The sequence below is a fragment of the Dunckerocampus dactyliophorus genome, chromosome 15 (genome assembly GCF_027744805.1).
Source record: "Dunckerocampus dactyliophorus isolate RoL2022-P2 chromosome 15, RoL_Ddac_1.1, whole genome shotgun sequence".
Lineage (NCBI taxonomy): Eukaryota > Metazoa > Chordata > Actinopteri > Syngnathiformes > Syngnathidae > Dunckerocampus > Dunckerocampus dactyliophorus.
Window position 1 is genome coordinate 7011793 of NC_072833.1, and position 24264 is coordinate 7036056.

At 40.3% G+C, this 24264-nt stretch overlaps 1 protein-coding gene and 1 long non-coding RNA gene across 4 annotated transcripts in view; both read right to left on the minus strand.

Moving 5' to 3' along the window:
• Nucleotides 1–294: 294 nt before the first annotated feature.
• Nucleotides 295–4092, minus strand: LOC129194928 (uncharacterized). Its single transcript, XR_008573830.1, has 4 exons — nt 4026–4092; nt 3527–3581; nt 3126–3173; nt 295–3035 (listed from the first exon to the last, which is right to left on the minus strand). It is a non-coding gene; the product is annotated as an uncharacterized LOC129194928 (long non-coding RNA).
• A 404-nt stretch (nt 4093–4496) lies between these two features.
• Nucleotides 4497–24264, minus strand: part of ano2b (anoctamin 2b) — a 43255-nt gene continuing 23487 nt past the window's right edge. For 2 of the 3 annotated variants that reach the window (XM_054800448.1, XM_054800446.1), the window contains 11 exons: nt 22668–22742; nt 22348–22549; nt 22172–22283; nt 22042–22099; nt 20952–21052; nt 20408–20550; nt 16034–16186; nt 14911–14963; nt 11973–12151; nt 8140–8245; nt 4497–6236 (listed from right to left, as the gene is read on the minus strand). In XM_054800448.1, coding sequence (XP_054656423.1) covers nt 5889–6236; nt 8140–8245; nt 11973–12151; nt 14911–14963; nt 16034–16186; nt 20408–20550; nt 20952–21052; nt 22042–22099; nt 22172–22283; nt 22348–22549; nt 22668–22742 — 1530 coding nt within the window. In that variant the 3' untranslated portion in view covers nt 4497–5888. The remainder of the gene's footprint in view (nt 6237–8139; nt 8246–11972; nt 12152–14910; nt 14964–16033; nt 16187–20407; nt 20551–20951; nt 21053–22041; nt 22100–22171; nt 22284–22347; nt 22550–22667; nt 22743–24264) is intronic. The other variant, XM_054800449.1, reaches the window with a different exon arrangement.

Here is a 24264-nt window from a genome sequence, read left to right on the forward strand (position 1 = left end):
AAAGGAGCATGGGGCAACTGAGCATTATTATCTTATCCCTTTTTTAAAATGTATTCAATTTATTAATTTTTAAAAAAATTACTATGGTGTTTTTTTTAATTGAACTAAATTCACACCATAATAATTTTATTTATTATTTTATTCATATATTTTATTATCTTATTTTAAAAAACAACAAACGTCAGGAAAATGGAGCAAATCTTTCGCATGAATTTTTACATTGTCATGCTTCATGTAACACGCTGTAACAGTACACAATAGTTTTTGTAAAAGTAGGTTAAAGTATTATATGAAGAAAACTTAAATGATCACCAAACCTGCTTCTTGGTCTCAAAAGGGCACATGATTGATTGTGCAACGCATTGAGGGCCACGGGCGCCATTTTCGAAAGCAACAAGTTTTGTTTACATCCAGGAAATGAGCACGGTCACTGGTCCGTGAGTTTATCAATCACGGTTTTCCGTTAATTTTAATCTGAAACAGTCGGGTTTTAGTCGCAGTTTTACCGCGGTCAATCATTAATACTAAATCATTACATCCCTAGTCTGACATGACAAAGTGAAAAAAAGTTCTCCTCCCATGACGTGTGGAAGTGGTAAGTTTTTAGCTTTTTACTTTGTCCTTTTTAACTCCTCTGTTTAAAACATTAAGTTTAGAATAAGTAAATTGGTAGCTTGCTATGCTAGCGGCGGCCGTCTCGTCTGCAGTGATCTCATAGCCCGCCCAATGTGGTGTAAACAAAGAACAATGTAAAAAAGTGACTATAGGGGTGTTATTTCATGTCTACAGGGCTCTAACTCAAGAAGTCATAAACAGTTTTTCTATGCTCTAATTACAAAAATATTTGGTTTATTAATATTGAATCCTACTTCACGGAAATTCACTAATCGCTGTCGGGTCTGGAACCAATTAACCATGATAAACGAGGGACGAATGTATATATAAAAAGTGGATAAAGTACCCAGCACCACTTCTTGGAGACACAGGCGTGGACAAACAGCTCATGAGCATTAAAGCTACAGACATACAATATTGTGTGTCCCCGATAGGGCTTTCTACAAACAAACAACAGATTTTAGGTAACGCACTTCCTACACACTATTGTGGAACCTCCGAGACTTATTTAAAATGGCTGCAAAACAGTACACTGTAATATGAAACCTTTAATTTCTAAAAATCTGTTACTTTGCCTTTCATTTCCCTTTTACTTGTTTGTCTTATGAGTACAACAGTAATTATTTCCAAAAGCAATGTTTTATTGGTAAAAAGATGCCAGGTGCATTTCCATCTGACCTTCAATATGAAATATATGAATTAAAACGGCAGCTCTGTTAGTCGTGTGTTCATTAGCAATTGGTCTGAAAATGTGATGTGTTTCAATAGTTCAACTTTTAATCCCTTTTCCTGACAAAAAAACAACAAATATGTGGAATAATACTCATTTACTAATCCATTTAGGAAAAACAGTGTTGTGGTTGTGCACTGAAGGCTAACGGCGTTCACCTTGGCTAAATATACGTCACCAAGCCTTCCTCTATAAAACAGGCCGGCGTATAACATTGCTAACATAAACTTCCTCCACTCACCCACACAGCATGAAATGTTAATTGAAGACAGCAATTTTGGACACGGATCCTAAAATCGCTCAAAGCATGTTTTCCTTACACACTCAAGTTGAGAAATGTCATGGAAACAGACACAAATAGTAGGAAATTGGATCTGGAAGAAGCAGTCCAACCAGAGGTCAGGGATAGGTAGCTGCACAAACAGTTACCAATTTCTAATACAACCACTTCACTTGCGTTTTGTGTTCAAGCCACAAGCCACACAGTTACATTCCTAAATTGAGCACCTGACTGACTTAATATGCACACTCACATCCACGTCAGTGTGACTGAATCACGCAGCGAGCCGCACGATTACATTACTTCACAGTAAGTGAGTCAGCATGCTACAACAAGTCCCTCAACAACCAGTCTCTTCATGACTTTATTATCGGCTGCGTCACTCTCCCTTACTAATTATTCTTAAACTCACACATCACACAGAATGTAAAGTCAGCGTGACCCAACTCTGGATGCATTGGAATGGCTACTCAATTATGCGGCCATATTTGGTAACTGAGGAACATCACAAGGTTCTACAGGAAGATGAGGACAGGGAATGATGAAAGACGCTAATGTGCTACTGCTTATCCTTATCATGTTGTTGTGAATGGCTCATTCAGTGGGAATTGTAAGCTTCATGGGTCAGCTTAAGTGGTGTGATGACTGAAAAAGTGTTTGCCCCCTTTATGATTTGTTATTTTTTGAAAAACTTAACTAAGATTAAGATCTACCAGTCTGGAAAAGGTTATAAAGCCATTTCTGAAGCTTTGGGACTCCAGTGAACCACAGTGAGAGCCGTTATCCACAAATGGCAAAAACATGGAACAGTGGTGAACCTTCCCTGGAGTGACTGGCCAAACCAAAATTACCCCAAGAGTGCAGCGATGACTTATCCAAGAGGTCACAAAAGACCCCACAACAACATCCAAATAACTGCAGGCCTCCCTTGCCTCGGTTAAGGTCAGTGTTCATGACTCCACCATAAAAAAAGACACTGTGCAACAAGGGCCTGCATGGCAGAGTTCCAAGACAAAAACCACTGCTGAACAAAAAGAACATTAAGGCTCATCTCAATTTTGCCAGAAAACATCTTGATGAGTCCCAAGACCTTTGGGAAAATACTCTGTGGTCCAACAAAACAAACATTTTGGAAAGTGTGTGTCCCATTACATCTGGCGTAAAAGTAACGCCGCATTTCAGAAAAAGAACATCATAGCAACAGTAAAATACGGTGGTGGTAGTGTGATGGTCTGGGGCTGTTTTGCTGCTTCAGGACCTGGAAGACTTGCTGTGATGAATTCTGCAGTGTACCAAAAAATCCTGAATGAGAATGTCCGGCCATCTGTTCATGACCTCAAGCTGAAAGGAACTTGGGTTCTGCAGAAGGACAATGATCCAAAACACACCAGCAAGTCCACCTCTGAATGGCTGAAGAAAAAAAAAAAAAGGAAGACTTTGGAGTGGCCTAGCCAAAGTCCTGACCTGATTCCTATTGAGATACTGCACATGAGAGCTTACCACTGCCAATGACGTGTATTACAGTATATCGAACACTGTGGAATGACCCTGATGGAAGGCATAGCAAGAAGCAACATTAAGTGATTCAGCATGCAGTACAGTGCAAACTTATGCAACAGTATGACATTGTGGAAGACAAATTTGTCCACAAGGTAATTTACTTGCCACACAATTCAACTTCTAGCAGGAACTTGGCTTCACATCATTCACAGTCGTCCTCTCCCTGACATTTACCAGCACTTACTTTTGTTGTTCTTCTCCTCCCCTGCCATCCACAATCAGCTATTGTCTACTCCTGATCTCTTGCAAAACTTTGGTATTTGAAGTTGTCACATATACACACATATATTGCATCACACATAATTAGTGATCTTAGTTCATTTTGAAAAGGTATTGGTTACCTGGTTCATCCCTTTCTGATGATGTTTGTTGTCCAAGTTGGCTTCCTTACATCCTCTGAATGCATCGAAACAAGAAAAAAAGATTACGCCTTTTTCAGCTTTTGCTGTGTTTTGTTTTAAGTTTTCTTGCTTAATTGTAGTTTTGGGCAATAAAAAAAAAAGCTGTGGGTTACAAATGGTTGCCGGGTGACACTTTGGACACCCCTGACAAAGTCTCTTTTTCCCTTCCATTCTGTAGATTATCATCAATATTTACACGTAGACAGACACTTAAGATAACTATTTAATAGTTAACTTCCCTTAAGTGATTTATAAAGCTATAGATGAGCCATGCTTTTACATACACTACTTGGACACAAGTATTGGGACATCGCGCCATTAAACCGGAAGTCTGGTGAAAATCGAACAAAATGGAATGATAGGTACAGCGGAAGTAAGGTAGCCCCGCCCTTAATATATGAATTGTGTAATTAAATACAAAAAATGTAATGAAACATACATGTTCACAAAACAAGCAAAACTCGCCCCCAGGTGGAAGCTCCATATCTTCCTGCTCAGAATTACGTACACAGGTGTGACCAATCAAAAATGTAACCATTCAAACAGAAAATGACGTCATTGGTACGTTCAGGGAAACTACAAAATCTCGCAACAACTTTGTTTTCCAAAACAGGATAACGTTTGGTGCACAAATTTACCCTCACACGGAATGCACCTTATTTGATTAAGTAGCGGTATTGATAAAAGTCATCATTCAATGAAGTGAAAAGAGTGCAAGATTCCTATATTTCTAAAATTAGGTGTCAACGTGTCTGTTAAAGTGGCTCATTATCGCCTCTTTTGGAAAAAAATAGTATTGCAAGAGTGGCGAGGGTAAAAGTGATGCATTTTGCAATTACTATACAGTACTGTATTTGTAATTGCAAATTTGGCGCGTTCTGGTGTTTTAAAAATTGTAATGACAAGCAAACAAAACATGAGAAACCTTATTTGTTAGGCTTGACCAACTGTTTTACCAAATAAACATTTGAAGACCAGACAAAATGCATTAACTGTACAGTCTTGCAACAAGATAAGTCCACATCCTTCTCACATGTTTATTGTTTTCATTTGAACCTTTCTCTATTTGGAGTCAAAAAAGGCAGAGGATAAATTAAAAAAGAACCTTGTGATAAAAGGAACATTTCATACAATAATACTGAAATTATTTTAGACACAAATTTTCTAAACCAGCCTAAGTCTTGAAGTGTCTCTGTGAAGGACAAACAAATATACCACAACCACAATCTGCTTGCTCTAAGTCGATCAAAATACACGTAACAGTCTGTTGCTGGAGCGTAAGAGAACACACAGATGTTCTGTCGTCATAGCGAAACAAGGCCTCTGGAACACAAATGACATTTTGCAGCATGTTGCAAATATTTAAGGAGACTGAAGTGGATTTCTTAGTTGTCCAACAACACAAATTGACAGCAGCTATTGACTTTTCTTGAAAAGTTTACAATTTAAACAGGCAGGAAGTTGTGTGGCTCATACTGTAGTTTAGCACATGTATTTCATTCAGTGGAGAAACGTGAAAAAAATGTGGCAAAAGAATAACAGAAGCATTGAAATAAAATGTAAACCATCGGTGTCCAAACTTTTTCCAGCAAGTGTCGCGTACAGAAAAAGGATGGGAGGGGGAAGGATGATGGGGCCACTTTGATACATTTTGTACATGAAAGATGCTGACACCAACCAAATGTAGGTCAGGGATACAACAAAACATCCGAACGAAACATTCACATCTTAACTTTGTGCTATAAGTGACAAAGCAAAATAAGTGACAAAGCAAATTAGTCTCAATAATAATGACTTACCGTTTTTTTTTTTGACAATAAAAAAAATAAAATAGACCCCGCACCACAGTTTGGACACCCCTCAACGGACAATAGAAACAATAAGCACTTTCAGGAAGCTCTTTCACAAACAGGAAATAAGTAGATAAAATATTTTGTTCTGTAGTTGCTACGAGTTCGGTTTGAAAATAAATACATACAACTAGCAGAATTAAGCACATAAAGCAGAAGCATTCCATCACTGTTGCAAAAAAAAAAAAAGAGTCCATTTGTGTCCCTGAAGGTACAATCTACACTAATGTTCCACATTGGCTGAATCTAGTGATTTTTTTGTTCTTGTTCAGTTCAGCCTAATAGAGTATTATTGCTTGTCTACGCTATGAAGCTGTAAGCCCCACTTTTCAGTAAAAAAAAATGATAACACTTGGTCAGGTGGGAACAACACACACACATTCAGATCGTTGTGTTCATACTTGATGTTTGAAGCCGCGATTTGATTCATCGCAGCACACCTCAGGGTTTTGTCACACAGCTGTGTGTCTTGAATTCTCATTCCTGGGCGACGGGGGAATCTTCCTGGTGTACAAGCTGAAACTGGCCGCCCTGCACCTCGCCCTGGGCCCTCCTCCTTCGTCCCCAGCCAGTGCCTGAGTCGGGCACTGGGGTAAGGTGCTGTAGCGGCCCGGGATGGGTAATGGGTCGTGGGGGGCATCCTTGGCGAAAAGGCTCTGGATGAGCTGAAATTTGTCCTTTTCCTCTCGTAAGAAGAGGTTCACCAACAGCTTCTTTTCACGTTTTAGCTGCTCCACGATGGTTTTGGGGATGTCCGGAATCACCCAGGCAACGACGAGACTGAGGAACATCACAAGGTTCTACAGGAAGATGAGGACAGGGAATGATGAAAGACGCTAATGTGCTACTGCTTATCCTGTTGTTGTGAATGGCTCATTCAGTGGGAATTGTAAGCTTCATGAGTCAGCTTAAGTGGTGTGAAAAAGTGTTTGCCCCCTTTTTGATTTGTTATTTTTTGAAAAACTTAACTAGGATTAAGATCTATCAGTGTGGAAAAGGTTATAAAGCAATTTCTAAAGCTTTGGGACTCCGGCAAAGCACAGTGAGAGCCATTATCCACAAATGGCGAAAACATGGAACAGTGGTGAACCTTCCCAGGACTGGCCGGCCAACCAAATTAAACCAAAGAGCGGAGCGACGACTCATCCAAGAGGTCACAAAAGACGCCACAACAACATCCAAAGAACTGCAGGCCTCACTTAAGGCCTTAGTTAAGGTCAGTGTTCGTGACCCATAAGAAAGACACTGGGCAAAAACAGCCTGCATGCCAGAGTTCCAAGATGAAAATCACTGCTGAACAAAAAGAACATTAAGGCTCGTCTCAACTTTGCCAGAAAACATCTTGATGATCCCCAAGACCTTTGGCAAAATACTGACGAGACAAAAGTTGAACTTTTTGGAGTGTGTGTGTCCCATTACATCTGGCATGAAAGTAACGCCTCATTTCAGAATATGAACATCATTCCAACAGTAAAATATGGTGGTGGTAGTGTGATGGCCTGGGGCTGCTTTTTTATCCCTTAATAAAAAGTTTCATTTTAAAACTGCATTTTGTGTTCAGTTTTGTTATCATTGACTAACATTTAAATTTGTTTCATGCTCTGAAACTTGTACGTGTGACAAACATACAGGAAATCAGGAAGCGGGTAAACACTTTTTCACACCACTGTATGTGAACTAACATCAGCAACCACCATATTATAATTGGTCTTCGAAAAAAATCAGGTAGAACAAAAACAGTGTGTTCCAAGTAGGGTTTACTAAAAGCACTTTTAAAATTAAAATTCCAGCATTAAGGCTAGATTGTGGCTTATACAAAGGTACAAGACCTCGCTATACTGTATAATCTCTCGGCAGGGTTCCAGTTACACCCTGAGGTTTTAAAAATCCTCTTTTTTAATTAAAAGCAAACTCTCCTTCAGGTTTGTAGAACAAGCATACAGTATATAAAAGACTTACAGATGTATGGATTTATGTCTTTAAAGGAGCTCAGATGCTCTTCAAGAGGACTTGGACTTAAGATGAACTCTGTCTGTAGTCTTATTATTATTATCTATTATCTATCTTATAGTCCAGTAGAGCCTTCAGTATGAGAATCGCCTCAAAATGTGTGTTTTTGTTAAGGGACATTTGGTCCACATGTGTTCCAGAGGTATGCACAGAGGGCCCATTATCAAATTAACTTGTTCCTCACTGACTGAGGCATTGGTAATGTTTCCAAGTACACCGTGAGCCGACTAATATGGAATGACTGGACACACATACTCGCTTCATTAGGTGCACTTGCACAACACAGGAGCTGGAGTGGAAATTGTGCCTTTGCAAACCTAATAATGCTGATTATCGATTGACCCCGTCAGAGAGGCGTTATTTTCATTATGTTTGCGATTGTGGTTAAATTCACTGTCTCCTCAAAATAGCTCAACATTCGGCTCTTTGCATTGTATGGGACTGGTGTTGCCCCATGAAAATATTTGCAGAAATGTGATGGCTGTACTCACATTTGTGAGATACTGTATATTTTTGGTAGAAATGGTTCTTGTTTCAGACTCTTTTTCACACATTAAAAGCTCGAACTAAAAAAATCCAGACTTTTGGATAATCTTCAGACTTTCCGCCGTGACACGCTTGTTGTTTACTTTGTGTCGTCTCTCTTTGTTGTAAATGGTTTCACAATGTGCCAAATACCAGTTGTGCTCATACCTGAAAGAGTATGACAAAGGCCAGTCTTGCTGCTAGGACACACCAGTACTGTTTGGAGAACTGGTACGCCTCTGGAGACCAGGGAGGTTCCCTGTAGTCTTTATATCTGAGAAGAAAATAACACATACCCATCATTTCCGGATTGATATGATTGTTTGAACTGGAGGAAATGCTGTCATTTGGCTCCATTGCACCTAAAATGCTTTACCTGAGCTGAGAATTGGCCTCATTAAAACATCCTTCAAGGGTGATGCATTTTATTAGGATTCCTCACCATTATTAGCTTTGTAGTAAAACCCTAAACCAAAACAAACAGCCGACCGCACGTTTAGCTAATGGTTAACATGTCCCTGATGGAAAATACAAAAACAAGACGTATAGGACGGAGGCACACGTAAATAAAAGGGCGAACATGATGAGACTAAAGAGAGAAATGGTTGGTTTGTTAGATAGAGAATGTACATGATTTGATTTGAGTTAGACCTTCTCTAACAGATTCATGATGCTAACCACGGCTCCGCTGTATATGACAACTGCCTGCAAGCTAAATGTCATAAACCTTGTCATGTGCACAGTAGCGGTTCTAGTTTCAAATGGCATCCTGTGCGACACCTCACTTCGGCGCCCTACCCTCTGATGCTGTTCTATTTTCTTTTCAGAATATGCACAGAGACCATAAAAAATAAGATGTGGGACGCAAATGCCCCCCCGGGCCGCACGCACTTTTTCAGCATGCAAGTTACACAGTTCATGTATAACATCCAGTTAGCATTTGCCATCAGACATTACCAATATACGACAAATGAAAATGATTTATGCAAAAGACAATGCAGCCGAAGTCAAGGCAACATAGCAAAAAGGTTTCAGCAACGAGCATTTTTTCCAATTAATCATGAAATAATAGTTTAAGAAACGGAAGTGTAGAAAACACACATTTCTATAGTGGAGTTAATGACGCAAAGCAAAGCCATCAAACGATTCTCTTTTTTCCTACATAATTAGCCGCTATAAGTGAACGGATAACTTTTGTAATAGATATAGGCATCGTCTCACCGAGTTAGTTTATCCGTAATCGGAATAATAAAAATGAAAGTTGCATCTCTGTGCGTAATTCGAGACGTCTGTTCACCATTGCCACGGGGGAGGCAAGAGCGAATCAGGAGGGGAGCTTAATGTCAGCTGACTGATGTCAAACAACATCTACAAAGTGCCATTCCTGCGTTTGACCCAAACTACCTTCGCGATCAACCGGTAGCTCGTGATCAAGGTAACGGGCGCTCCTGCATTAGAATGATTGCAACTCACATACAACAGTGTGAAAACATTTCCTGCACTTTTTTTTTTTTCAGTCAAGAGAGACAAAAACAGCTTGTATGAGGCAGCACAATGCACATAATGGGACCCACCTACTTCGACCACTTAAAAAACCCTCAAAAAAGGCCATCAATAATCCGTTTGCATAATGTGACCTGCATATTAACTAAGCTACAGCTGCACTGCTATTGGAAGAGCAAACACTGAAGAACTACTTTTCTGGCGTTACTCACAGCGCCACTCTCACGTCTCAGGCCACTACTGAGAGGTAGCTAACGGATTTGGTGCTACATCACCTGTGAGTTTGGAAAGGTTAATGCTAGCAAATCATGCTTCGCACGTGTATAGTACAACGTTGAGGCAATAAGCTGAAAAGTTGCTCAACGAGTGGATACTGGCTCTCAACATCGCAAGGAAAACTCAGCGAGATGCTCGTTTGCGCCCAGCATCTTTCACCTGAGGAATTTGCTGAATTTACAGCTCAACAGGGAGCACAAGTCTTGTGCTGAAAGATACAGCCATCCCATCAGTCGGCATCCCAGTGAGAGCGGACAATGTAAGTGACTGGTTTTATTCAGCTCTTATTTTGTCAATGAAACATTTAACGCTAGTGCTACATGCTAATGCTACAAGAATGGCTTAGTGTTTCACTATAGCGGGATCTGCCGAGCACCCAGCAACATTATTCTCTGCCTGGGGGTTGTAAAAGTAAAAAGCAGTCGGCGGCAGCGGCGGCTCTCACAAAGTCTGACATAATGAGTGGTAGCAAACGCGCTCTTTTTGCTGCTGTTTTTGACGGAATTAGTGTTCATTGCTATGGGCTCTATGAAATGAATGCGCCCAGGAAGGAAGTTGAAATGACCAAAATACGGCAAAATACTGTAAGTGTTACATGTTACCATGAATGTACCCGTTATTACATGGTCACAGCATGTATATGAAACGATAAAACGTTGTTGGAGGTGTTTTGATAGAGGGCTCTATATGTGGAACAGGTGAATCCCGTTACCTGCATTGTTAGCTGCCTCGTGCTAGCAGTTTTTCTCATTTAAAACACACCGAACAGAGAAGGACGTGTGTTCACATCTCACAGACGGATAAGGCAAAAATTATTTGAAAGTGGAGGCTTAAAATAAGAAAAGAAAAAGAAAAATCTGAAAAACAAAATAAGTGACTTTTCCTATATTTTGTGGCTTAGGCATACTAAACATTGTTTAGTCTCACTCAACATGTCTGCTTTCCAACGCTGCTATTATGTGCGGGTGTGATAGCCTTCAATAAACTTACCACCATCTTTACTTGGACTACAGTCGAAGGCATTTAAAGCTAAAAAAAAAAAAAAAAAGTATATATAACCAAAACCAATGTAAGAAACTATAATCAAACTTGACGCTGCCTTTTACAATACCCCGATTTGACGATAATAGTCCTCCAAAGCCGGAATAGACTATGAAGAAAGTGTTTGTCCCTCTTTACTTGTATACACTCACACATCTCATTATGCCGTTCTGCAGCAACTGGAGTATTTTCACTTAGAACGGTGTTTCGCGACCTTTATTGAGCCAAGGTACATATTTTACATTAGAAAAATCTTGCAGCACACCACCAAACAAAAATGGCACAGAAAGTACACCGTATTTGCCAAAAAAATATTTTTTTTTGTACCTTCAGCCCTCTAGTGGAGGAGCATTTAATTCCTCTGCCTGTCAGTATACATGGCTGGCATACATAGATACATTATTTGCAGTAAACCGATATAAGTGAAATTGTATACTTTGCAGGGTTTACGCTACATGTAATTGATCGTGGCGGTGCGCCACTACAAAATAAGTGCCGCCACACCTTAAAAATGAGGCATTTTTTTTAAAATTGAAAACAATTTTAAGCAATATGTGTACAGCTTATTATGTATGCATATATTGACCACAATTAGTTTGAAACTATTTAAAAATATCATAAAAATGTTTCACCGCGCTTTATTTTGATAAGCATGCACTGGAATCGCCTCTCTGCACATTTGCATGTTTATCTATACAATATCGACACTCCTCTCTCAGCTTCCTGCATACATCCATCCAAGCTGACTGGACAAAGTAAGGAGCTGTTTCAGAGGGGTTGAATAGCTTGCCTTGAGCCTTGAGGCCCTGCTTCCAAACCACTGGACACACTCACACCCTTCTTGGAGCATCCTAAAGCCAATTTCACGCCTGTGGCCAGTCGAGGCATACAGGATGGCATCATAGCTGAGACATGCACTGACACAAAGACTGGCATTCTTGGACTGGAAGTCTTTTGTTTCTTATGTAAGTGCAGGTCAGACTTAGATGACATTCATGACCTTCCCCTCTGGAGGGCAAGATGAAAGACATGATGAGAGTGATCTTTTGTGGCCACACAGTGCTTCATTATTAGCTTAAAAGGCTTGCATTTGGCAACCGGCACACCTCTTATAGTCTAAACTGATGGTAAGTGTGCAAACAAGCTACGTTTGAAAAAAAAAACAAAACATTTTTTTTTACCTGCAGACAGTGACATCTCCGTGGTGAGAGTTGTGCGGTGCCGTGCCAGGTTTGAAATTGGACACGTTGAAGTAGGACAGCGTGTGGTCGATGAAGCCATGCATGGTGCCCGTGTGACTGTACATGTACTGGTAGACCAGTCGAGGGATGAAGTCCGACGTGAAGGAGATCACAAAGGCCTCCCGGGAGAAAGAAAACACAACACTGAGGAATGTACACTAATCAGTTAAGGATTGGGCATTTTGTTGTTTCAGTGACTTTGTGCCCGCTTGTCATAGACTCTTGTAATCAGGTGCTTCCTTGAAGCCTAAGTGGTCTTCTGGGTTAAAATAGCCCACCACGAATCTGCATCATGTCTTTATGAGGCATGATGTAGCGTTTGCTCTTTTCCTCCTAAAACTAGAACAAACTAGAGCCCTTAGGCTTCAGGGAATGTTGCTGCAAGGTTCGCTTTGCCAAAATCCTCACAGAGTAGCTTAAGTTGAACGCATGTCTACGTAGCTCCAGCATAAACATGCTTTTCTCCAGCATCATTTTCCGGGATAAATCCTGCACAAAGGCGACCGCACACTTTGATAATTTAAGATCATCGAGAGAAATAAAACAGGTGGCTGTATATGTGAATAAACTTTCTAGAGAGTATAACATTAAACAAAAAAAAACAAATGCTGACATTTATTGGTAGGTAGGTAGCAGCAATGAATCATTGTCATTTGCAGTATTACAACATAAGAGACTAGCTTTTTTTTAATCGTACTGTAGGTGCTTAAAAACGCAGTGATTTAGTCACATAAGGGAATCTTTGGCTAGTATTTTTGCAGTTGGCCTTTAAAAACGGGATGATTTTGTCACATAAAGGATCTGTGACATTTTTGCTCTGGGCCTAAATAATGACAAAATCATCACTTGTTTTGAGGACCTAGTCCAAACACAGTCAACAATCCTTTACATCAACGATTCTCAACTGGTGGGTCGTGACCCAAAAGTGGGTTGCAGAACTGTTTTCAGTGGGTCGCGGGTCTTTGCCTGCGTAGAAAAAATGTTTTTAAAAATGTAATGACACGATGTCCGTGAATACACCTCACGTTCTTGTCTGTGCTATTCGCTTGCTATGCCGCCATGAGGTACCATGAGGTGCCGAGGCAGTCCCTTTAAATATTAAATATAAAATATCCGAGCTGAAAAATCTTCAAAATTTGGGTCACCGCTGGTCACTGAGGCGTGGTGGTGGGTCTTGCAGCCAACCCAGGTGAGAACTACTGTTTTAGATGACAAAAGAGGATATTAGAGAATATTTAACTGGCATTTTCGCAGTAGGTCCTTAAAAACGGGATGACTCTGTCATATAAAGAACCTCTGACTAATCTTTTTGCTGTAGGTTCACAAAAACAGGGGATGGTTTTGTCATATGATGGCTCTTTGACAAGTGTTTTTAAGATGACTTGGGGTTTTTAAGGTGTGACTGCAAAAGCATTTGTCAAAGATCCTTTATACTACAAAAGCCTCCCCTGTTCTTAAAGGCCTACAAAAAACAAAAACAAACAAAAACAAAAACAAACAAAGATCCTTTATATTATAAAATTACCCAGTTTTTTAAGGACCTTCAGCAAAAACATGAGAACACTCCTGTTATTAGAAGATCTTTGACATTTTTGCAGTCGGTCCTGAAAGAGGAGACAAGGATTCTGTGTTTAAGATCACTTGTGTGATCATCTCCTTCATCCTCTCACTTGTGTGATCATCTCCTGTTTTTAAAGTACCTACTACAAAAAAAGCTAGTCGTTTAGATGACAAAATCATTACATTTTTAAGAACTTACTGCACAATACTAGAGCATTCCTGTCATAAAGAGGATCTTTTGACTTGCGTTTTCACTTTTAGTTGTGTTTTTAGGTAGGACTACAAAATCACTTGGTAAAGATCCTTTACATGACAAAACCATCCCCAGTTTTAAAGGCATAGAGCAAAAACATAAGAGCACTCCTGGCATATAGAGCAGTGGTTCTCAAGTGAGGGTACTAGCACTCTTGGGGTACTTGAAGTCACTCCAGCGAGTACTTGAGATTTAAAAAATATACTTTACATATAGTGGGGAAAATAAGTATTTGATCTGCTGCTGTTTTTTTTAAGTTTATCCCCTTACAAAGATACGAACGGTACAGAACATTTAAGGTGTGTTTGTTGTAATTGAGAGAGATCGAATGTTTAAAAAAAAATGTTTATAAATGAATTAGCATTTGCATTTTAACACATTTTAATTATAATCCTAAAAAGGGCATGTTGTATATATATTTGTGTGTGTTTAGTTAATTTAAATATGGTTGTATTATAGTTAAGAATATGGTAGTGTTGTGCAATAGATGTGATAGTTATGTGAAATGACATGTTTGAACGACAGGTGTCGCTAATTCGCAAGGTTGTACAGAGCGTAGAAGAAGTAGTTCAGGAAGTCAGAACAAGAAACCCGAAAAAGTGATACAGACGCATGTTGAACGTATGTTGTGTTACGAAGTAAAGAAAAACCAAGAAACGACACTTCTGTCGTCAACTTCATTCTGTGACTAGCAACGAAGTTACAGCTAAGTTACCACAGGGCACTTTAAGTTGATCATTATTTTATGCATAAAAAGCTTTCCTCTTAATTAAGTGAATTATTTCTTTGCTAACAATCTAAGTTATTTTATATGTATTTTTATTTCCAAATGTTTCAAACAAGTCCACTACAGATTTTCTGATGGGGGGTAAGTAATATTCCACAGGGGGTAATTCCCTGAAAAAAGGTTGAGAACTACTGATATAGACCGTTACACTAGGTGATCTGGGGTCACCATAGCAACAGCAGAGATGATTGTAAGATATAACAAATTATTGTTAAAGCGATCACTTATAGCTTGAAATACTACAAAGTGTTGCACTAAGAACTGCAGCTTCTACTTACATTTATTATGACTGAGAATTTTCCCATGCCACTCAATATGTTGTACCAAATACCTAAGGAAGAAAGCAGACAGGGAGGGATGATGGTCACCACAGTTGTCATTGACAATGAAGCACTATTGATTTGAATCTACCGTAAATGCTCCAATTAACGCCTCTGTTCAACTCATCGCTGGGTGCGTGGTCCAGAAAATAAATCACCACCAGGATTCCTAACCAGCGCCGCGTCAAAAGGCATCGACATTCACAGCTGTGGCTGCAGGCAACCTCCAGGTGTCGTTTGTATTAATTGCACAAAATAGTTGTGGCTGCATTTCAAGTATCATGGGTGGTCAGCATGCAGCAGCTTTATTTACCTCCGCGTGCGCTTTAAAGTGTTGCTACCCAGCTGTTACACTTGTCGCACTCATCACGGTTTTAATGCTGGCCCAGCAGTTTTCTCTTCAGTATTTCAACACTGGTTCTGTTGCTGCGTCGTGCAATTTACTTAATAATGACCAGGTGGTCAAAGACAGCCGCATTTTCCTTTCTACTTCCTCATGCACTCCAAATCCTTATTAAAGTTTTAAAAAGTTGTTAGAAACAATGAGTTTTCCTTTGAAAACTGTCCTAATTATGAGTTGCTTCCAATTAAAGGCCTTCTGTGTAATTAGAGCATTTACAGTGTGTCTCCATTTGGGTCAAAATGAATCATAACTGGAGGGTCAAAGTGATCAAATAAATAATTGCTGGTTATTTGTCATAGAAATGTGAAGCTAATCATGTACAGTCACGGGAAAAATGATTAGACCACCCTTGTTTCTCCAGGTTCTTGTTCTTTGTAACGCCTGGTACAACTAACAAGGTACATTTGTTTTTTAACATTTTTGGCAGTAAAATACCATAAGTATTGATGTAAGAACTGAAGCGATTTTGGTTATTATCAAGACGACCATGGAAATCAGCTCTTAAATCAACGTCTTACATGCTACTTTTGTTGTCATCATTTTATTTGTCCAAACAAATGCACATTTACTTGCACCAGGCATTAAAATGAACAAGAAACTGAAGAAACAAGAGTGGCGTAATCATGTTTTCCGTGACCATATTTTGACATTTGCGTCATTTACTCCAGCTTAAATTACCAATGTCTTTGGCGCGTGCAGCCACCGGCCTGCGGAGCTCCGTAACAAACTTCTTGGCATCCAGTCGGATCTCGATGACGTTGTTCAGCAGGGCGAAAAGGGGCGCAAGCGGGAAGGAGGCCACGAACAGAGACACAAAGCCAAACTGGATAACTGTGGGAGAAAGAGCGAGAGAGAACCACCGCCATTAAACCCCTAGAATACTCTTTATGATGTCTCGTAACTCTCCCTGTATACATCATGCATTTCTGCTATTGGATGCCAAGTGAGGCTACATTATCTATTTAAACCTTCCACTAGGATGCTAAAGCAAACAACGCATGTCTAGTCAGGAGTCACAGTCGCTGTGCTTCACATGATGCCTTATAAGGTTAAAACGCTCGACTGCGGCTAAAATGGGATGTAAAATCATTTTTAAAGTACACATCCATCAGTGAGTGCTGCCACAAAAGCAGCTTTATCAGAAGTGGGCATTGCTCATTTGAAGAGCAAAGATTCTGATTGGATGCATAGACAGGACATTTGTCCAATCACCTTCCAGTACCTGGTCCTCCCCAAATATTGACTGACTCAGCAATTATATGGCAACATCATAGCACTAATTAGGCGTCCGATCAGATTGCTCTGGTGTTATCCCTACGCTGTTTACAGCCACCAGGGGGCATATTTGCATGGAAATTGGGAACTGCTGCAGTACTGGAAACCTTTTCCAGCAAGAGACACATAGTGAAAAATAAAAGGATGCAAGGGCCACTTTGATATTTTGTAATGCAAGAAGTGTAGATATGCTAAGAAGTATATACTGTATGTATTTTAAGAAAAGACTGCATCCCATCTTTGCGATGTAGGTAGAAAAGCATATTATTAGTATTAACTTCGCTCTTTGCTTTGTAAACTTTCTTCTTGTGATTATGACTTTATTCCTATAATATTTTGACTTTATTCTCAAAAAACTATTACTTTTTCCACCGTCTAATTTTCCAAAAATGTAACTTTTATGAATAAACTTTATTCGTTGTTTTGTTTGTCGCTCATACTATTACCGCTTCTTTTAGAATGTGCTATGGGCCAAGAAAAAACAGTCCCCGGGCTGCACTTTGGACACCCCTGCAGTATGTGATTTTATTTTATTTTTTGTCTTTTCCCATCACAATCACATTTGATTTTTTGCACTTCCTGATACAATTCTCCCATTTATCTGGGAGAATTACACCACCAGGACCTTCTGTAATGTGATATTGTCTTCAATTAACATTTTTAGTCCTTTCCAGCTTAATTTCTAAAACTTGTAAATACATATACATCAGTGTTCTTGTAGGAACGATCTGTAGATGACATTTAACCTCTTTGCAACGACAAGACAATCTGGTCTGTGCGGTGGAATTTAAGCAGTGTGAGAACGGGGGTTTCCGCTGAGCTGGAGACCGATGGCTTTCTCGGGACTCCACACGGAGAAAGAGACAAAAGAGATGCGACAGAGGAGAGGCGAGCGCTAGAGGGTAAGCTTACAATCACCTCACTGTCCACCGCCTGAGCTTAGGTTGACGAGTCTGAGCACACGCACACACAGGGAGAAAAAAAAACATATGAGTATGTGTGACGTGATAGTGGTGGTGTTAGGAGATGGAGTAAGTGTATTAAGTCCCCGCTGAAGGCCAAGGGACCACATGCAAGGCCTGCCACACCAGTGTTACACACTGGCAAGCATGTGCGATTGAGTGCGTTTGCATTCACTGTGGAATTCAGACATTTCTGACATTCCGTCCTGTGCCTTGTAGCAACATGAGCACAAGAAAAGACTTCCCACTTCTGTCTATCTATATCACATGACATGATCACAACAAAAGCTCAACTCTCAAGTGGGAACGTGACATGTGGTCCACAATCAAACACTGGTTGCAGTATATGACGCTTGCTTTGTCAATGTGTGAAGAATACACACAAATTACATCCTTTCACAAAGAGGATTACAGATATGATTGTGTACGGCAGCACATATTTAAAAGTATTTACACTGTCTACTGCAAACCTGAGCTGCATGGTGGTCTAGTGGTTAGCATGTTGGCCTTTTTCTCCGGAGAAAACCCACATTTCCTCCCACATCCAAAAACATGCATATTAGCTTAATTGGCGACTCTAAATTGTCCATAGGTATGAATGTGAGTGTGAATGGTTGTTTGTCTATATGTGCCTTGCGATTGGCTGGCGACCAGTCCAGGTTGTAGCCCGCCTGTCGCCCGAAGTCAGCTGGGATAGGCTCCAGCAGAAGCGGTGTAGAAAATGGATGGGTACTGCAGACCTACCCAACTGGCAGCCCAAGGGCCAAATCTGGCCTTTAAATGTTTAGTTCAAAAGCTTCATATCAGATTTGTTTTGCAGCAGCAGATTCCTAAAACCAGCAGAAGACATCTCATCAAGATTTTTGAGTCGTGTTTGCGCACCAATTTCCTTTCTTTCCTGTCGGGTTACAGATTTTTGATTTGCGTTTTTGCAGTAGAGCCTTGAAAACATCAGAGCGCTCCTGTAATGTAGAGGCAGTGGTTCCCAAACTTGTCACAGTTTTGAAGCCATGTACCCCCCACTGCTGCACACTTAAAAAAACACCAAACTTTTAAAAATCTTCATTAGCTTGAAATATCGAACACGATTAATTGGTTAATTAATTGTACAGTGAGTAAGTCATTCTGGTTCAAAAATGTGTATTTTGCATGGTCAAATCTTGAAAAAGGTTTTACATGAGCATTGATAAATCGATAAGTATTCGTCCTACGTGTCTTTTATTTCAGCCGGATGTTGGGATCCTTCCGTTTGAATGAGCTGAACTTGAGCTCCACTTTTGTCCACTTGCAATTGCTATGATTTAAGTCTGCGTATTAATTTGGTACTAAATTGAAAAGGAAAGTTTAACAAACATGATAAAGCAGTATCCAAAGTACAAAAATACATACAACCAGCGATAAAGCCTCTTTTTCAGGGGAAGCCCTACTCGCTCATCCTGACACTCACTTACATTGACAGGAACACCAATTTAAATTCAATCTTCAAGATGAAACACTTTTAAAACACAACATAATCATCAAACTTATTAACGTATTCATATAACTCACACAAAGCAATGAAGAACTTCATGCTCTGTCTCCTTACTTCTTTCTGCTCTAAATGTACGCTCTACGCTGTGGGGCATTCAGGCGCACTCGGAATTGTGAGTGTTAGGTGCTAATTGTTTTTCATTGTTATTCACGTACTCGCTGTGACAACTGGTGCACCCCTGAGGGTAAGCGTACCCCACTTTGGCAACCTTTAATGTAGAGGATCGTTGACCGGTATTAGCGCAGCAATCTCCTTAAAAACAGCAGTGTGCCTGTCATATTGATGATCTTTGACTAGCACTTTTGACCCTTAAAAACAGCAGAGCCCTCCTGTCTCATTGTATACAGAATCTTTGGCTAGTGCTTTTGCAGTAAGTCCTTAAAAACAGCACAGCGAGTCATATTGAGGATCTTGGATTCGTGTTTCTGCGGTAGAGTCTTAAAAATAGCAAGACATTCCTGTTATGTAGAAGATAGTCCACAACTATTTTTGCTATAGTTCCTTTCAAACAGCACAGCACTCCTGTCATATAGAAGATCTTTGACTGGCGTTTTTACAGTACATCCTTACAAACAGCTAAGTGCTCCTGTTATGCAGAAAATCTCTGGCGTTTTGACAATCGTTGACTAGTGTTTTTACAGTAGGTCCTCCAAAAACAGCACAGCATTCCTGTTGTATAGGAGATCTTTGATTGGCATTTGTGCAGTAGATCCTTAAAAACAGCACAGCCCTCCTGTCATTTACAGGATCTTAAGCTAGCATATTTACTGTGGGTGTCACAAGATCTCGCAAGATGACATGATTTATTTTTTTCTTTGTCAGAAAAAAACTGTCTCGTGGACACTAGGCCAAGGACAATAATTAATTAATGAATTAATCACACAATAACTGAAAATGAACTTGATAATTTTGCCAGCCTCAATATATTGCCATGTGCATGCGTGTCTGTTTTCCTCGTCTCCTCCCTCCAAATAGGCAGGAACAGAGTTCACTCTGTGCATTGGTTTCAGCACCTTGGCGCGTTTGTTCCATAGAACAATGGCATGAACGAAGTGAGCCCCTTTGTCAGTCATACAGTCTTTACGTCTCGTTGCGTGGAGGCAAGGCTGGTAGTATAAACACAAGAGTGTAACGTAGTAGAAATTATAATATGATATTAATATATTTTCACATACTTTTTATATTGTGAGGGAAGAAGTCCAGCCATCGGTCTTTGGCTTTCTATGTGTACTGTACAATTTAGCCCTGCTCTACTGGTTGCGTGTGTTTATAGTGTGAACTCACTCATTTCCATGTATTCGGGCGTGAGGCCTTCGAAGGGGGCGAGGGCGTAATCCAGGTTCCATTGCTGCGGTGGCCTTTCCTCCTCCTCTTCCTTCTCCACTCCTCCTTTATCTTTCAGCGTACGCACCAACTTCTTCAACTTCCTATTGGGATTGAAAGAAAAGACACCAAAAGCTCAATTTAGTTCTAAGGGAAAAAAGTATGGCAGAAATACAGTTTACTTATGACTCGAGTGCATTTGGCCAGCTTTTACTAACTATACCAACTGGCCACAACATTAGGTACCACTGCGCATCATGATATGTAGCTAAATATTGTCACCAAAATATGTTTGTCACAATTACCAAGTCAATTAGCAATTAAGACATTATGACAACCACCGTGCAGCCATGAGTGGAATGCTTTTCGAACAAGGAAGCACTTTATAAGTACACATTTGGGGATGTGCGGAAAATGGTGCATGTCACTAGCCTATTAGAGATAATATCCAACCTTGGGAAGTTCAAAGCCTCTTACAAAGAAGAGAGGAATGTAGTCTACTTACGGGATGCCAATCTCAAAGATGTTGTTCTGGATTAGCTGCTTCCCGAGCATGATGATACTGAGCTGAATGCACAGCTCAATAAGGCAGCCTCCTGGAGCACACTGATGGAAACACACACACATATTTATACTTTTTCACTTGCATTCTTTAAAACGGGGGTCTCAAGCTTGCACTACTTGACATTAGAGTTTAGTGTTGGTGTGGCCCACAAACTTTAGCCTCACTAGAGATGGCCAGTGGCACTCCAGCTTGCTTAAAGGATGAAGCTCTTTAATTAGGCAAGCATTAGCCAACACTGAACTTGCAGTGAGCTTCAGGGGGGTCGTGAGGCAGAACAATAACGACGACAGTGCGAACACAAAAATGACAGCGCAACATAAAGCAGATGCAGCGGTGTTTCCCCGCTTCGTGATTTCGCTGCGCTCTTAGGGTAATTTTGGTTGGCCGGCCACTCCTGGGAAGGTTCACCACTGTTCCATGTTTTCACCATTTGTGGATAATGGCTCTCCCTGTGGTCCCAAGCTTTAGAAATGCCTTTATAACCTTTTCCAGACTGGTACATCTCAATTAATCTCAGTTAAGTTATGTTTTAACAGGGGGGCAATCACATTTTCACACAGGGCCATGTAAGTTTGGATTTTTTTCTCCCTTAATAATAAAAGTTTCATTTAAAAACTGCATTTTGTGTTCAGTTGTGTTGTCATTGACTAATATTTGAATGTGTTTGATGATCTGAAACACTTAAGTGTGACAAATATGCAAAAAAATAAGAAATCAGGAATGGGGCGAACACTTTTTCACACCACTGTAAGTAACTATGTTCACTCTAAACACATGACTTTAACCACTTTTTTACAAAACAAGCTGCAAGGCAAGCTGCAAGGCATGTTGGGAAGCTGGAGGAAGCCCAGCGACTCTACATTATATTATATTTTTTAAATCAGGCTTTAGATTTTCTTTGGAATACTTAAACCCTTTTTTGTGGAGTACCTGATGTGGCCCAGCCTCACCCAGACTCCACCTCCAGCAATTTGAGACCCTTACTTTAGAAGATGACGCTGTGTATTTTACCATGAAGATGTATACTAACCTCTTCCATTCGGTAGTCATTGAAGACGTACACATAACTTCCAGGTCGACCTGCAAACCTAAAAATAATACAAGAATGACTTTACTCAGCTTCCTTTGGTTGGGATCACACATGGGGGTGCACAGCATACCGTCCCTTGAAGAAAGCCACATAAAAGATGGGTGCATATGCATTCATGAACTTCAGCAAAAAGGCCTTCAGGATGAGGCGCTCCTCAAAGTTGGTCTCAGTTTTTGGAATCTCTGGAAAACAGAATGTCCAACTGTGAGGATGTCCAACCAGGTTATTTATCAGCGTGTTGTCTACCTAGCTCGGTCAACCACACAGCCACTGCGCCGTAGATCTCATCCAGGATCAGAATAACCACCAGGTTGATGATGACCGCAGTGGCTGTCACGGTGACGCGGACGTTGGATTTTGTCTCCGGGTCGGGGCTCATGGCCATCAAGGCCGACACTGTGATGCGGTAGATGATGACGCCAAAAACTGCTGAAAAGGTCAAGCCGAACTAAGGACAGAGAAAGATACACATTCATGGTGTTTACATACCAATGCCTCCACATAGTCAACTACATTGAACATGTATGATTCTACATAGAGCATCAATTAGTCGTGCATGCACTAACCATGAAAAGAATGGAGGAAACATTGATGCAATATCCAGGAAGACGGTCTTTCCAGGTTAACTTTTCAATGGCAGCCTAATAGGAAACAGTGGAAAAAAACTTAAGATTTTGCAGATCATGGGCACATTCACGACAAAAAAAATACATAACTTTTCCTGCTTCAAATGGCTATAAAACCTGAATGTGTTTGCTGGCCGGGAGAGCTCTATAACCACATAATGTAATTCATGTCAAATTTATAATGTTTCAAGTAATGTCTAGTATTTGTTTGACATTTGCTTTGTTAAACATCCAAAAAAGGCAAAACGACTGACCGCTTGTGTCAGATATGTACAAATGGAAAACTCTTCAAGTATGCGGCCTTTTTCACCTATTCATTAGTTATTACCACTACGTTCTTCAAATTACAGTCTAAATTTGGGCAAGCTCAGACATGGGCAGAATGGAATCTCACACATTCAGCATGAGCTGAGAACATGTTTTTTTACTACTCTGGTTGGAAAGACATTTATGTCATCTAGTGGAGAAACGGACTCAGTGCAGCTTATTGCAGGAGCGTCCCTGATACTTCCCCCCCCCACACAGAACAACAAACATAGTAGCATTAGCATGATAAACATACAAGTAAGTACATGTTGCATTGATATACAGTAGATGAAAACTGACAGCAACTGTAGAATGACCAATTTTACAGAATGTGTGTGTGTGTGTGTGAGAGAGAGAAGCGAGATGTGTGTCACCATAGAGACAGTCACTAATCTTACCTCTGGCTTCCTGCCCAGCATGCATCACTCCCACTCAGCCGCCCTCCCTCCATTTCTCACCATCCCTCCACTCAAGTCTCTGTCTTTTTACTATCTTTCTCTTTGGATTCTCTCCTCTTCATGATCTTTTTTTAATATGGAGTCAGACATGACTGCTTTGAAACAACCAAGCCAAAGAAGCAGGTGAAAAAGTCCAACTGAAAGCACTGGACGCCATTTACTTTAGAATATGTCACAGATAGATAGTCAGACAGATCTTTTAATTATTTAAATAAATAGAAATAACTTTTTCAGCGAACTCCCCTGTTGCTTAAGGTTTGAGTTAAATGCTGCCTCCTTTTGGCTTGGAGTGTAATACACAGTGTGAACCATGCGGCCCAGTTTTCCAAGGGAAACTGGATCAAGCTCTGCTCCACAATGTCACGGTACATGTTGGAATTCATGTCTTCCCAGCTCCACAGTTCCCCAGTGCTGGCAGCACTCATGCAGCACCATGACGCTGCCGCCACCATTAGCTTGCTCCTCAGTTGATGAGTCATTTTCAGTGGATAGTAAATGTACACTGCTATGCAAGCTGTACAATGACTATTCCAAAGTACATCCAAGTTTACTTTTTATAGTGTTGTCTCTTGCGAAGATATATTGTCATAAAAATGCTCTCTGAAATATGAGAGGCCATTGTTTATACCAGGGGTGTTGGTGTTTTAAACCAACCCGAGTAGATATGCAAAGCACTTTTTTTATATTTAAGAAAAACACAGCCTGCATCTCAGCTTTGTGGTGACAAAGCTTATTATTAATTGGAAATTTTTCTCCTCACATTACACATCTTG